The following is a 13,449-nucleotide window of genomic DNA, read 5'->3' on the forward strand; positions in this document are numbered from 1 at the left end:
CGCCCACCCTGGCCACACCCCACCCTGGCCACACCCACTCAGTCCCCCAAAGTCAAACACAACCCTGATGCGGACCTCAATGAAATTGAGTTTGACACCCTGGATTTAGCTAATCTCAGCTCTTATCCTGCCTGGTGTTGAAGAATGGCAGAAAGAAAATGGAGTCCAGAGCTAATGGCTACTTGTGCGTGCAGGAACTAAGGGGGAGATGACCCTCCAAGTGTCAAGGTAACACTGATTGTTGCTTGATGTCCTTCGGACAGTAGGACTTTTTATCAAGGACATTAGATGAAATGATTCACAGAGCACCTGCTGTCTGAAACTCCCTGATAAGTTTTGCTTTAGAAAGTTTGCGGCTCGTCCCTCTCTTGATTTCTGGATTTTGCTGCTTATCCTTTAACCGTGCTGGACATACAACATTAACCCTGGGATTCTGTTATTCCCCTCAAGTTTTTAAGCATGGCTTTTCTGGGATGAACCTCTTTGAATTTTAGCTCTGAGGAAGCAAAAAAGGTAATCATATTATGCTGCCATTAATATTTATTCCTGAGAAGCAGTTCAAGTCCATCTGTTATAGGCATATCTCAAACAAGAGTCATCTTTGCTATTTTGCAGATGAAATAATTTGGATCCCTTATCCTAACCTGCTCTTCTTCTTATCCACACTCACCCAACAAAACTCACACATGCCAGTTGCACGCAGATACACACACACACACACACGTACACACACATTTTTTCCTCCTAGCTGCTGCTTAATCTCTCCTCCTGCAACTCCCCCTTGAGCTTCAGGTATTAATATCTGGAGCCATTTCGAGTGAAATCATTTCCCCTCGGTGCTGTTAATGAATCCAGCACGTGCCGTGTCTATCAATGGCTGCATTGAGACGCTCATCCATCCATGGAGCTTCCATAGTCGCTTGAATCTTGGCACTTCTGCTCGTACACATGGAGCTCTAAGGGAATGCATCCTGCACGTAGCTCCAGCCCCCTTGGAGTACTTTTTGCCGGGCTGAGTTGAAGAAGGGAGTTGTGGCATAGAAATTGTGGGATAGAAAGCAGCAGCGTAAACAGGGGTTGGGGGAAAAAACAACACAGGGAAAACCCGCTTTCTCTGTAGTGTTGGGGGTCCAGACCCTCTTGAGTTTCTTCAGTAATTATTAATGGTGGACATCAAAGACAGATCTTCCCTCTTTATTAAGTTGATTAAATGCAACAAGGCTCACAATCAGATGGTCCAGACGAAGGAGGAGGAGGAGGAGTTCCCCATTTTATGTCAAATGTCTTCATTTAATTTATTTATTTTTTTCCTATTCAAAGGAAACTACAGAATGAAGTAAAGCCCGAGTTCTCCATTAATTAGATTGCAGGAACCCCTCTTGTTGCCATGAAGTCTTCAGGGGGTTCTTTAAACTGACAGCCTGGGAAAGTGAGCCGGGCATTCTGCATGAGGGAGGGATGGGGGTTGATAAAACGTGGGGCATCCCAAGAAGTGGCAGTGTGAGGGTTGCAAATGCCACGTAAAGCCCTACCAGTGGAACTGGAGAGGCTGTTGAAGCGGAGCAGATAAGGCTGGTCAACGTGTCCTTAAACAGCCTTTTGGCATAAAAATGTAGAACGAGGGGTTTTCCTATCCACTTAACAGGATGCACAATGAAACCTGGCCCCCTTTTTGAAGGGAGGAAGAAGCTTATTCTTGCAGGAGTGCCATTTGCAGTCAGGTTTGCTTGCCTGAGCATCCTTTGACGAGTATTTGTCACACGTGTTTTGGCTTTGCCGTGGTTGGATTATCCTAAACCGTAATGGGCTCTCTTTGACCTTGGCTTAGAGTAATAGATGAACCCAGCCATAAACCAAGATGCGTGGCTTAGAGCAGTCTATGAAGTAGGTCACTCAGGATTGCCCAACAGGCCATAGTGAAAACATTTTCATTTATTCCCACAGTGGAGCTCCTTCACTGAGTGGAAAAAGAGGCCATCTATTTTCAACAGAGGAAGTTGAGTCACTCTTTGATTTCAGGAATTAGTAGACTAAATTTTCTCTCCCCCCATATATAGCTTGAATTGGCTAAAAAAAAAAAAAAAAGATGGAATAATTCTGCCAGGGGTCAGAGGACGTTACATAATTCTACTGAAGTAGTCAGCTCCTTGAAAGAATTACGAGTTCCAGAAATGGAACAGAGTTCAGAATATGATGGATTACAAGCTTTTGCATTTAATACATCACAAACAGCCTTGAAACCAAAAAAAGGGAAACCTCTCCACAAATTTGTGCTTGTAACACTTTCCACGGAGCAACTCGCTTAAACTGCCAGGTGTGACTTAATGGATGGCAAAAGAGCTTTTTTGAATCTCGTTTATTCTGGGTTTTTTTTTTCCTCCCCCTCTCCCGGTTTACTCTCTTTGCAGTGTTGTCCCTCAGACCACAGTAATTCTCAACAACGACCGTCAGAACTCGATTGTAGCCAAGATGGTGGGGCAGGAAGAGCCGTTAAGCCGAGCAGCTGATTCACTGGAAAATATCCTTAACAAGTTAGTAATGGCGGAGGTCTCTTCCCTCCTTCTGTCTGCAGGCACAGGAAACTGCATGAAGGTCAGCTTAACCCTTGCTCCAGCTAGCTAAATGATGCACTGGCTTTCCTGAGTTTCAGTGAAGAGTCTCTCTAGGCCATGGGTCTTCGGAGCCCTGCCGGAAACTGGCTTGAATTTGGCTTGGCCCCCAGGATCAGTTGATGTCTCCTTATATGACATCATGGTAATGCGTTCCCATTTCTCATGGTAGCTCCTGGGTGCTCCTTCCCTTGGGCTGGGCCAGTTGGTACCTGATGGTCTTTATGGACTATAGGGGGTAGGAGTGCTGCAAGCTGTAATACCAATAGCCCTTAGACTTATATACTGCTTCACAGTGCTCTGAAGTCCTCTCTAAGCGGTTTACAGAGTCAGTATATGGCCCCCAACAATCTGGGTCCTTATTTTACCCACCTAGGAAGCAGGGAAAGCTGAGAGAACCTTGAGCCGGTCAGGATCGAACTCCTGGCTGTGGGCAGAGTTAGTCTGCAATGCTGCATTCTAACCACTGTGCCACCAGGGCTCCTGTAAGACGGCCCATGTGGGTAGAGAGAAAGAGAATCCACATGTGGACCCCTGCACAAATCCGTGACACCCTCCTCTTCTTCTTCTTCTTCTTCCTCCTCCTCCTCTCCTCAGTGCTGTTCCCGGGCGGAGGCAGAACACCATTGTGGTCAAAGTCCCAGGGCATGATGATAGCCACAACGAAGACGGAGAGAGTGGTTCTGAAGCCAGCGACTCGGTTTCAAACAGTGGCCAGCTAGGAAATCAGAATATTGGGAACAACGTCACTCTTATTACATTGAATTCTGAAGGTAAGTAAATCGTCTTTGAAATCTTTGGCCTAATCCCAGTGTTGGAGCCCTTTTAGTCTTAGGTCTTCTCTTTAAAATGCCATGTTTTCTTTGCCTCAGAAGAGGAAGCAGTTCTTCGGCGTCTCATACATAGCTTGATTTGGTCCTGGGTTGCAAAAATTCTGTTGTTAGCATCTAAGATTTTGCCCTATCATTTCCCAAGTTTTCAGTAAAAGCTTTGGGGGTCATGGAAGAGCTTTAGGCCAGAGGCCTCTGCTTTCTCCTTGAATCAAACTCACAGCCTGAGGCCTTAGGGTTACATAGAGAGGTCAAACATTTTAGATGTGGCTTCCAGAACCCCTTCTGAAATCGAACAGCTAAGACCCCAGGTGTGTGCCGTCCCTCATGTCTTAATTTCATTCAGATACCATATTTTGTTGGGCATGAAACAGGAGATTTCATAAGCAACCTGTTGTCTTAGCATCAACTTTGTCTGGGCTTGGAAGCTCAGCTTTCGGTGATGGACCATTCCCTGGCTATAGAGTAAAGGGAGAGGCATAGACACCTCCCACAAGAAGAGAGTGCAGAATCACATCTACCTTGCTGCCCAGAATACTGCAAGATCGTGTCCAAGGATCACTGGAGTTGAGCTCCAATTGAAGAATATTTAAATATATATGCGGTGAGGGACAAATCTAGGCTTCAGCTGTCTTTGCTGTTATGGATCAACCTTGGCAACATTACGGTGTATGGACTTCAACTCCCAGAATTCCCCATGCTGGCTAGGGAATCCTGGAAGTTGACATCCATAGATCTTAAAGTTGAGAAACACTGATCTAAATAGATCTTTGAGTCATGTTTAGAACAGAATCCACTTCCAGGGCAATTTGTGAACCTCAAATTAAGAGTGTTCGTTTGCAGTTAAAAAAAAAAAAAGACACAAAGGCTTTCAAAACTCTGATCTGATTCTGCAATTGGGTCTCTATGTGGCAAACCCGGCTCCATGGAAAGGAATGTGTTTCTTTGGGAAGCCAGAGAAGATGCCAGCAGACTGCCTGCTGAAAGTTATTATGCCCTTCTGGTGAGCTTGAACTTTCCTGAAAGTAAACAGTTACTTTGGCAATTCTAAACAATATTTTTGAAAACAGGAAATTCCCATCGAAAATGTATTGTATACACGATAGCCTTGTCAGCAGTTTATCAGTTTCCAACCTCCCACCCCCTTCCCAACCTCTGTCCTGCTCTTCAAATCCCAAAAACTCACCATTGCTGGAATGCAACCATTTGGAATATGCCTCAAGATTCTCTCGTTTTATGATGCGTATTAAATTCACATATACTTCAGCATTAAACGTTAGTGCAGGGCAGAGACAGCTGTGGAAAGAATACAGAGTTAAGATGACATTGTTGATTGAATTTGTTAGAGGGAAGGAGATGCCATAATTCTGAACAAGAACCATTAAGCCATTAAAGGCAAAAAGTCGCAGGGCAGACTCCGTTTTTTGGACAGCAGGCGGGGAGATGTGGTTGAAGATGATGCCATTTATTAAAGCTGCAAAATTGGGGGGCTTCCCTTCAGCTTTGCTCACTTTTATTTCCCTCTTAAAGAATGCAAGCACAAAAGTAGATTCAAAAATTCAGATTCTTCATTGTGTAAGAGTTTTAAAGCAATAAATAAAACTTTATAGAATTTGTGCGAGAGTGTGTTCTGTTTGCAGAAATTCAGATGTAACTGGGATTATGATCTGTCTCCCAGTGGAAACTAAAATCATTACCTAATAGTAGTTTAATTGTGTATGTGCTGGACAACGGTTGAAATCTCCTCACTCCAGTATATATAATAGAAAAGGCAATAATTTTGAGTCATTTTCTCAGCTGTTTATTTAAGAGAAGTGGTTTTTGATGTAGTAAAAAAAGACTTCATTGCAGCCTGACCTTTTCAGCATAATTTGTTGGCGCATTTACAGGCAGACAGATGTTGGCTTTTTAATAGGATTATTGTATATATAAAAATGCTGGACTTAACCAAAGGAAAAGACTTGAGAATATATAGTTTCCTGATTAATCAGTCCAAAGCGGTACTTTTTAAGTAGGAAAAAATTTAATAAAGTCGTGGTATAAGTTTAGGTCGGGTTCAATTGAATGTCAATGTCTTCTTATACTTACGAGTTTTGCTGATGGTTAGACCGCTTCACCTTTTTCAGAGATGTTAGGCTCTGTTTATTTGTACCAAATAATCTAATTTTCTGCAACCTTATGTTTGGCTGTTGGGTTTCCTCAAGCATGGGGCAATCAAAAATCTTCAAGTGGCTTAAGGTTTACCTTCTTGTTGTGTCCAACGAAGGCAACAACTGACAAATCATATTCATTTATGCCAAAGACCATCTTGCCTTCCATTTTAGATCATGTTGTCAGGGTTTCTGAACTCCAGCAGTCACTTATTCCTTCGAATAAGTCCCAATTTCTTCTTTCAGGATTTTAAAGAGTGTAGCATTTTCTGCACGGCATTGTACGACTTCTGTAATTTTGGTTCATTTCTTGGCTGCACTTATGCAAATGAGTGAATGGGGATTGACTCAGTAACAATCATTTTCAGAAGACGTGATCAACAAAAAACTGTTAACGAAATAGGAAAAATTATTAGTGTTCTCAGAAACAAACTTGGCCAGTTGGTGACAGTTAATTAAACACTGCAGTTTGTACTTTCAGATTGATTCCAGGCCTATGGATGACAAACCTAACCATTATATAAGTCTCCATGCTTGAAAGTTGGGCAATTTAGACACCCATCTGTGGATAATTTACAACGCTTGAAGTAATCCCTCATTTCAGCAGGAGAAATGCTCTTCTCTTGTACTCATGGTGGTATTCACATTTTGCTGATAAAGTGGGAAAGAGACCAGATGTTGACACAATAGAGCAGGAAGGTATCTCCTCAATCAGCAAAAGCAAAGTTCTAAGACTGCTGGAGTGGTTGTGAGCTAAGCACTGAAGGAAGCCTCTTTATCTTTCTTTTACAAATGTTTATTTAAATAATCTGTAGAGACCACCAGGTGAATGAAGAAAGAGTAGTTCCCTGAACACGAAAGAGATCGGTTTGCGGGACTCCTTCGAACTAAGCTTTCCTTGGTTTTTCCCTGCCTTTTTTTTTTTTAACTTCTCTTCTTCTTGTGTGACTTTCCTTACGTGTCCTAAAGCCATTTTCCTGCAAATGATTTCCACTGTCCCAAGAATGCCATAGTTCTCCTTCTCCTGAACATTTGGTGGTAACTTTTAACATGTGCTTAGAAACTCTTGAGTGACACTATTCTGCCAAAATAATTTATGGTTCCCGGCTTCCAAAGATTGAGATCATTTTTCTTGGATTTGTTTTCTTGATCACATCTGAAGATCTGTCATCGTCATAAATCATCTCCATAATGTAAAAACAAACCAACCAACCATCCAAAACAACCAAGTCCCCAGCAATCAGCTTGTCTTGGCCAAAGATAATACACTGAGTGAACCAGCAGCCAGTATTATGGTAGAAATTGGATTTGTTGCGTTGGGGAAATCAAGGGAAGGTCTTCTAATGTGCTGAACATGACTGTTCAGGCATTTAACCAGGAATGAGAGTTTGAAGTAGGAGTTCTACTTTGGCTGGGACCAAGAATTTAACAGTGGAGAAGGGATTGTTGTGTGGGAATGGAGTCACTTAAAAGTTGCTCCTGTGTAGCACATTCAATTAACCAAATAGTCCCATATATGTTTACATCAAGGTGTAGTGCAGAGTCTCAAGAAAGAAAGAATCTAGCCATACACACCGCAGATTGGCTCAGGGCCTGTAAGGTCAAATATGGAAGGAAGTCCTGATGTGCCCAAAGATGCTCCTATTACTCATGTTCGGAGTTTGTCATCTCTGAATTCGGGCTTTAGCAAAAATGCAACTGTTCCTTAGATAAATTATGGACCTAAAAATCCCTCTCTTCATGTAAGCTGTCCAAAGGTACAGCTTCAAAAAGTGGAGGCATAGGAAAGACTCATGGCTGTCCCTAATCTCTTGTCTGAAAGCTTCTTGCCAGTCACCGTGACAAGCACAACGCTGGATTTCAATGCCTCACACATAAAAATTGATGCTTTTTATCAAGCTCATGCCGCATAAATAAAGCCCTTAGACTGAGCGAAGTGATAAAATTCAGCTGACACGCAGAGATTTGAATGAGCGTGCAGGAGCACAGAGCTTAAGCAACTTCAAATAGAAATAAAGCTACTTTCCCCCACTGTGTTTTTCTCTTCCAGGATCTTCTGATAAGCATTTCTATTGTCTGGGAGAAACAAGGGGGGAAATTAACGTGAGAAGTATAAAGAATGTTGACTATTGTGTTTGATTTCCATCTGCTCTTCAATGTTTTCTACTTTGAATATACCCAGGCACACACACAGGTGCAAATGCGCACACACACACACACACACACACACACACACACACACACACGCACGCACACGCACACGGATGTTTGTCTTGGTCGGAGCTGTTTATTCCTACCCGAATCTCCTATCACAGGTATTTAGTTGTCCTCCCTCCTGGAGGAACTTCCTCTGTGATGGTGATAGCGTACAGAGAGGTATTTCTGCATGCTATCTCAATTTCTTCTCAATTTCCATGCGAAAGGGGGACAATGGAGGGAGAAGACCTGTGGACAATGGATGGGCTAGAATGGGCTCAAACCTGCAACCCTCAGTTGGCCCTTAAAGAGTTGGCATCACTTTCGGTGATCAAGACCCTCAGAATCTCCTCCACGGGGGCTGCTCTGAACCCAGGGTGGGGACCCTACTATATATTAGTGTGTTTGCAGACACAACTTCATACCTACAATGAAGAAAACCGAATATGTGTCGGCACAGCTTGCTAATTTCTGTGTTGCTGGATTTGCTTGATTCATTCCTCTCTCTTTTAATTTTTTTTAAAAACTTCTTAAATTGTTTTTCCATTCCGCTTAGTTCTAATTGGATACATCTTTCTGTAATTATCGTTTCTTGTGTTGCCACTTACATGCTTAAATTTTTTGCATGTAACCAATCTATGGTAATAGAACTCCTTTCTCTGCGGTTCTTGGACTCTTCTGCTCCAGGACAGTTACAATATTCAGTCTTTTCTAATAGTTGGTTTTAATGAGCATTCTTCATTCTGTCACCCTTTTCCCGAAATAGAAGGATTTCACTTCAGCATCACATTGTTTCACTTTTCAAAGTGTCACTTTAATTTGGTCATGGATTAGCTGGGAATGGATCCCATTCCGCCCTTTATAAATCGGTTAGAGAGTTTTCCAACAGCTCTTCAAAGGTCACTTTCCAGTATTTTTTTCCACAATAAAGTCTTCTTACAATGATGGCAGTACCTAGTTGGCTGGGGCCGATCTTGAAATAAGCAGGGTAGGGTCTGGTTAGCATTTGGCTCATCGGAAAATTGTGGGTTTGCAGGCTAGACTGGGAAACGTAAAAGAAATGCTTAAAGAAGACAGACACTAATCCTTAAGTGTGTTGAATTCTTCCTAGAATTGGGGTCTAATTTGCTTGCAGAACTTCGTAGGGCTGTTTAACTGTGAAGGGCTGTTCAATAAGAACACACAACATAGCTAACAATGAAATAGCCCTTTGAAGTGCCACAAGCAATCTTACATATTTTAATATTGAGTTTGGAGATGGACCAGTAATCCATTTCTGGTTTGCTGAATTCTGGATTGTAAATGATAAACAGATTGTTATAATTTGATAAATCATAATTTGCTCAATAGACTAGTCCTAACGATGGCTAGACCCAATGACTGATATGCAGTATCCCCATGCTGGTACCCTCCAGATGAGCGAAACCAGAATTGTCCCCCCAAATTCTCAGTCAGCCTGTGTTGGCTGTGCTTCTCTGGCATTCCCAGAGTTGGGTTCCAACTTCCCCTGGGGGAAAAGGGCCCTTTTCTCCAATTACCGGTAATTCTGCCTTCCACTGGGAAGATATCCTGAGTAAACAAATAGTGATGCTCCCTGTATTTAGGGGGTATTGGTGGACCACTCTCTATTTTTCAAAAGCATAAAATGCAAGATTAAATTAGGTCATCTGCTCACAACTAAATACAGCTTTTATTAGATAAGTACAACTTACATTAGGCAGGCATAGCCATTTTCTGTCTGCTTCTCAAAATTGCTGCCTAAAATCTGAAATGGTTTGGAGCAGCTCTTTTGCCATCTCTGTGGCGGTGCTGAAGGTTGTTATGAAACGGACACTTCTCCCAAGTTTGAAGAAGAAGGAACTGAGAACTTTAGGGTTTTAGATTTCTCTAGTAAACTGGCTGTTTCCTTCCTTCCTTCCTTCCTTCCTTCCTTCCTTCCTTCCTTCCTTCCTTCCTTCCTTCCTTCCTTCCCTCCTTCCTTCCTTCCTTCCTTCCTTCCTTCCTTCCTTCCTTCCTTCCTTCCTTCCTTCCTTCTCACTTGTCCTGTGCATCTGTTCTGCCATTCCTCCCTTCCTCCCTTGGTTCCTACATGTTGTGGAAATAATTTTGTATATCCTTTAGTGGATTTATTGACATAACTTTGCCAGGTTCTGGTCATATGGTGGCCACAGTTCTGGCCACTGTTTCATGAAACAGTGAAGCTGAATTTGACGCTTTCAAAAAGTTTGGAGGTTTTTCCCTCTGACTCTGTTTCACTGACAATAAAGAAGAATTCTTGTTCCTTGCACAGAACAGGGGTGGGGTGGGGGGAAATAAGCAAGGTTTCTCCCGTGCGTACCACACATTTCCCCAAACAGCTTTCGGTTACTAGCATCAGGCCAGATGAAAAGCAGTTTTTGAAAGAAAGAAGAATCATAACTCTTTTGAAAGGAAGCAGCTAAAAGGAATTTACATGTTGTTTAAATTGTTTGAAATCAGCATTATTTGATGTGGTTCACAAACAAAGGAAATGTATTTTAACTTCAGCCGGCAACTCAGTGAGCTTAGTGGGTATCAAAGGAAACATACCAAATGAAGGTATGAAGTCTATCCATGTGCCTAGTTTATACACACACACACACACACACACACAGAGACAGACTTACACATTAAGGGTTTTGAGTAGAGGTTTTTTTCTTCTTTTTTATGATTTCTGTATCAGCTTGGCGTAGTTGAACCAAAGAAAGATTTGCCCTGGTGAGGGGAAATTGATTTGGTCAAGCCTGGAAGCCTTTGTGGGGTTTCTTAACGATAAATTCCAGCAGCTAATTTTCAGCGGTCCCCAGAGCCTCTTCTTCGGTCCTCACAGAGTCAAGTCAACTGATGGATGTAGGCAAGACACAGAAAAAAAAACACCTCTTTGCACAATTGCTCCAGAGAGAAGGGCTTATATTTTTAGCAATTTGTTATTTCTGTGCTGTATGCCTTTGGTGCAGCTATTAGGCTCCACTGTTTCTGTTCATTGTACAGGTGCTTGATAAACACAACCGGCTGATTCTCTAAATATTGACATAAGCAGGTGTTCAGTGTACTTTCCACCTGTTTAACAGAGTTGATGGATGGCACCCTGGGAGGGTTTTTGTTTTTAGAGTTCTTGTTCCCGCTTCTTGTCTATCAGGTAGGTTCAAAGGATGTTTCTCCCTGTAATGAAGAGAATATAGTACCGGCAAAGAATCAAGTGGTCATATTATATTCCGGCAGAAGTAGCAGGCTGAGTGTTGAATCAGCAGATGGACCCTGGCCTTGCAGGTTAAAGAATGTTAAAAGTGATGCGTCCCCAAAGGATTTTCTGTGCAAAAATTGTTTTCTTTGTGCAAAAGAACAGAGGATGCCTGATCCAGATTTCAGAGGAATGTGTGTGCTCTCCACGTTCTTGTGTTTGGGAAATATGAATCTTCCAACAGGAGAGAATATTTGTAGCTTGGGGTTGAACTGTGGAGTCCTTGGTGCTTTCTGAGCTTGGTGGTTTTCTTGCAAACGTTTCATGACCCAACTACGGAACATCATCAGGGTGCTGATGCTGAAGTCCAACAACCATGCTCAGAGACCATCAAGAACTCCATAAATGGGGGCATGCTGAAAGGGAGGTATTCAGGTACTTCTCTCCCTCTACCTGGTGATGTGATGAATGCTTCGTTGAAGGCAGGCTTCTTTTGATGCTTGGATGCACTTCGATGAGTACTCAGAATTGTTTATTCCAAGCTAAGCCCAAGGAAAGTATTAATCTTACCAAGGAGAGTAGAATTCTTTTCTTTTATCCTTGGGGAAGGGAATTACTGAAGGAATGGTTTGCATGTTGAGGACAAGAAAACGGCCTTCTATCGTGCTGTAGTTCGAGAGGCTTTTTTTCAGTTTTGAAAAAAAAAAAAAAAAAGAGTTTGATCCTTTGGTAATTTTTTCCAGATCTCTTGTCAGCCATTAGGAAAGCCCTCATATCACACCGACAGTGTTTCTGACACGGAGAAACTAAATAGTGTGGCAAGTTCACGCTAATATTATTTTGACTCTGTCAACAGCTGAATGTTTCTGGATCAGGCAACAGGAAGGCGGTGACACTGATGGTTCTGCATTGTGGTTGCATCTACCCCCTAAATGGAGACAGGGCTTAAACTCTTGTAGCTGCTGTGGCCTCAATCCAGAGAGATGACAATTTGAGCCCCCTTGGGTATCGGCATCTTTACTCCTTGGAAGATTCCTTAATTAGACAGTTAGAAGTAATTATATTCTGGGTTTGGGTGAGTCAGCAATTTTATGGGTCTCTTAGATGCCAGCCGTCCAACAAATTTCCCTTAAACAAACACTACTAAACTTTGGGAATGGAAGTTCCACATTTTTCAGCTGGGTGGGTGGAGTTGTTTGAGTTTCTCTTGCCCTGGACGTAAATTGTTTGTAGTGTTGACATATTAAAAAAAACCATGTACCCATGTAGTAAAATAAAAAAAAATTAGTGTTCTTCATCACCAGTGATTCATTCTTAGGAGAGGTAAATCAACCCATTTGGTGAATGCGTCAGAAACAATGCAGACTTCCATTCCAGTAGCGTAAAATATTTTTTTTTTTAAAAAAAGAAAAAATCCATTTCTCTTTGGGAGCTACGGTTCCCATTGAGTGACTTCTCTTAATGAGCCCTGTGTGCAATTAATCAAATAAATTACCATTCTTCTGTACTTACAAATGCTGCACATTCCCAGTTGTTCCTAGCGAATGCTGAGTCAGCTTCTTCCCACCATTGTTGTGGTTCAGTGCTCTGCGCTTGGTGCCTGACACGATAGCCCTTCCTTCTCCAGCAGTTTGAAGCAACCAGCAAGTTTTGCTTGTTTTAGTTGTGGCTTTAGCATCCTTTAGAAAGGCTCCTTGAACAGCCCGAGAATTAAACCCACCATTAAACCCACTGTCCTGCTCTACAAGGCTCTTGTGAACAACGAAGACAATTGTGGGTTGCCTTCAAAGGGCTCCTGAGGGTTTGGAGAAGGGAAACAGCCAGCGGTGGTCTGGAGGTGAGCTTAGAAACACCCTCCTGTTGCTGCTGCCTGCGTCCTTCCCCATCACACCACTCTAGTAGGTGAGAAGCACATCATGCTTTCCCCCCCCATATCTGGCAGCACAAGCCCACAAACGCAACCAAGGGAGAATTCACAGAAGTCCATTTAACCCCAAAGGTCCCCTTCTCTTCCTGAGGCCACCTTGAGACACCAAAGAGAAACTTTTCTGCTTATAGAGTTTATTATTTGCATCAGATCAGTAAATTGGCTTCAGATCTCTTCTGGGTTTGCCAGATCCTCTGAATTCACGGAGGTGAAAATAAAATGTTTTTATCCCTGTCTCACCTTTTTTTTTTTTTTCTCATTAATTGTGATTGAAATGATCTGTTTTTTTCCTCCTCAATTTTGGATGTCACAAGGAACAGTGGCTTTTTAGATGCAGAAACAAAATTCTCCGTGGTTCTTGAGGTTGCAGAAAACAAGGGAAGAGAAAAATGAATATGTGAGTTTGACCCTAATGTGATTCTTGCATGTAGCAGGCGATCATAATTTCCTGTTCTGTCCCAACTGGGCCTTCGCAGGGCTAGAAAGAGATTCATTTTCTCCTGCAGGAACTGTAGGAAGGGCATCTGTCTCTAAAAGG

The 13,449-nt window shown here is 42.4% G+C and overlaps 1 protein-coding gene across 6 annotated transcripts in view; it reads left to right on the forward strand.

The window, feature by feature from the left end:
• Window positions 1–13,449, forward strand: part of BANP (BTG3 associated nuclear protein) — an 86,308-nt gene that overhangs the window by 21,156 nt on the left and 51,703 nt on the right. For 5 of the 6 annotated variants that reach the window (XM_070952686.1, XM_070952688.1, XM_070952687.1 and 2 more), the window contains 2 exons: window positions 2,409–2,531; window positions 3,207–3,382. In XM_070952686.1, coding sequence (XP_070808787.1) covers window positions 2,409–2,531; window positions 3,207–3,382 — 299 coding nt within the window. Of the gene's footprint in view, window positions 1–2,408; window positions 2,532–2,683; window positions 2,755–3,206; window positions 3,383–13,449 lie in introns of those variants that run through there. The other variant, XM_070952691.1, reaches the window with a different exon arrangement.

The sequence above is a fragment of the Pituophis catenifer genome, unplaced genomic scaffold, assembly GCF_029215685.1.
Source record: "Pituophis catenifer annectens isolate HBS135680 unplaced genomic scaffold, rPitCat1.0.hap2 SCAF_13, whole genome shotgun sequence".
NCBI lineage: Eukaryota > Metazoa > Chordata > Lepidosauria > Squamata > Colubridae > Pituophis > Pituophis catenifer.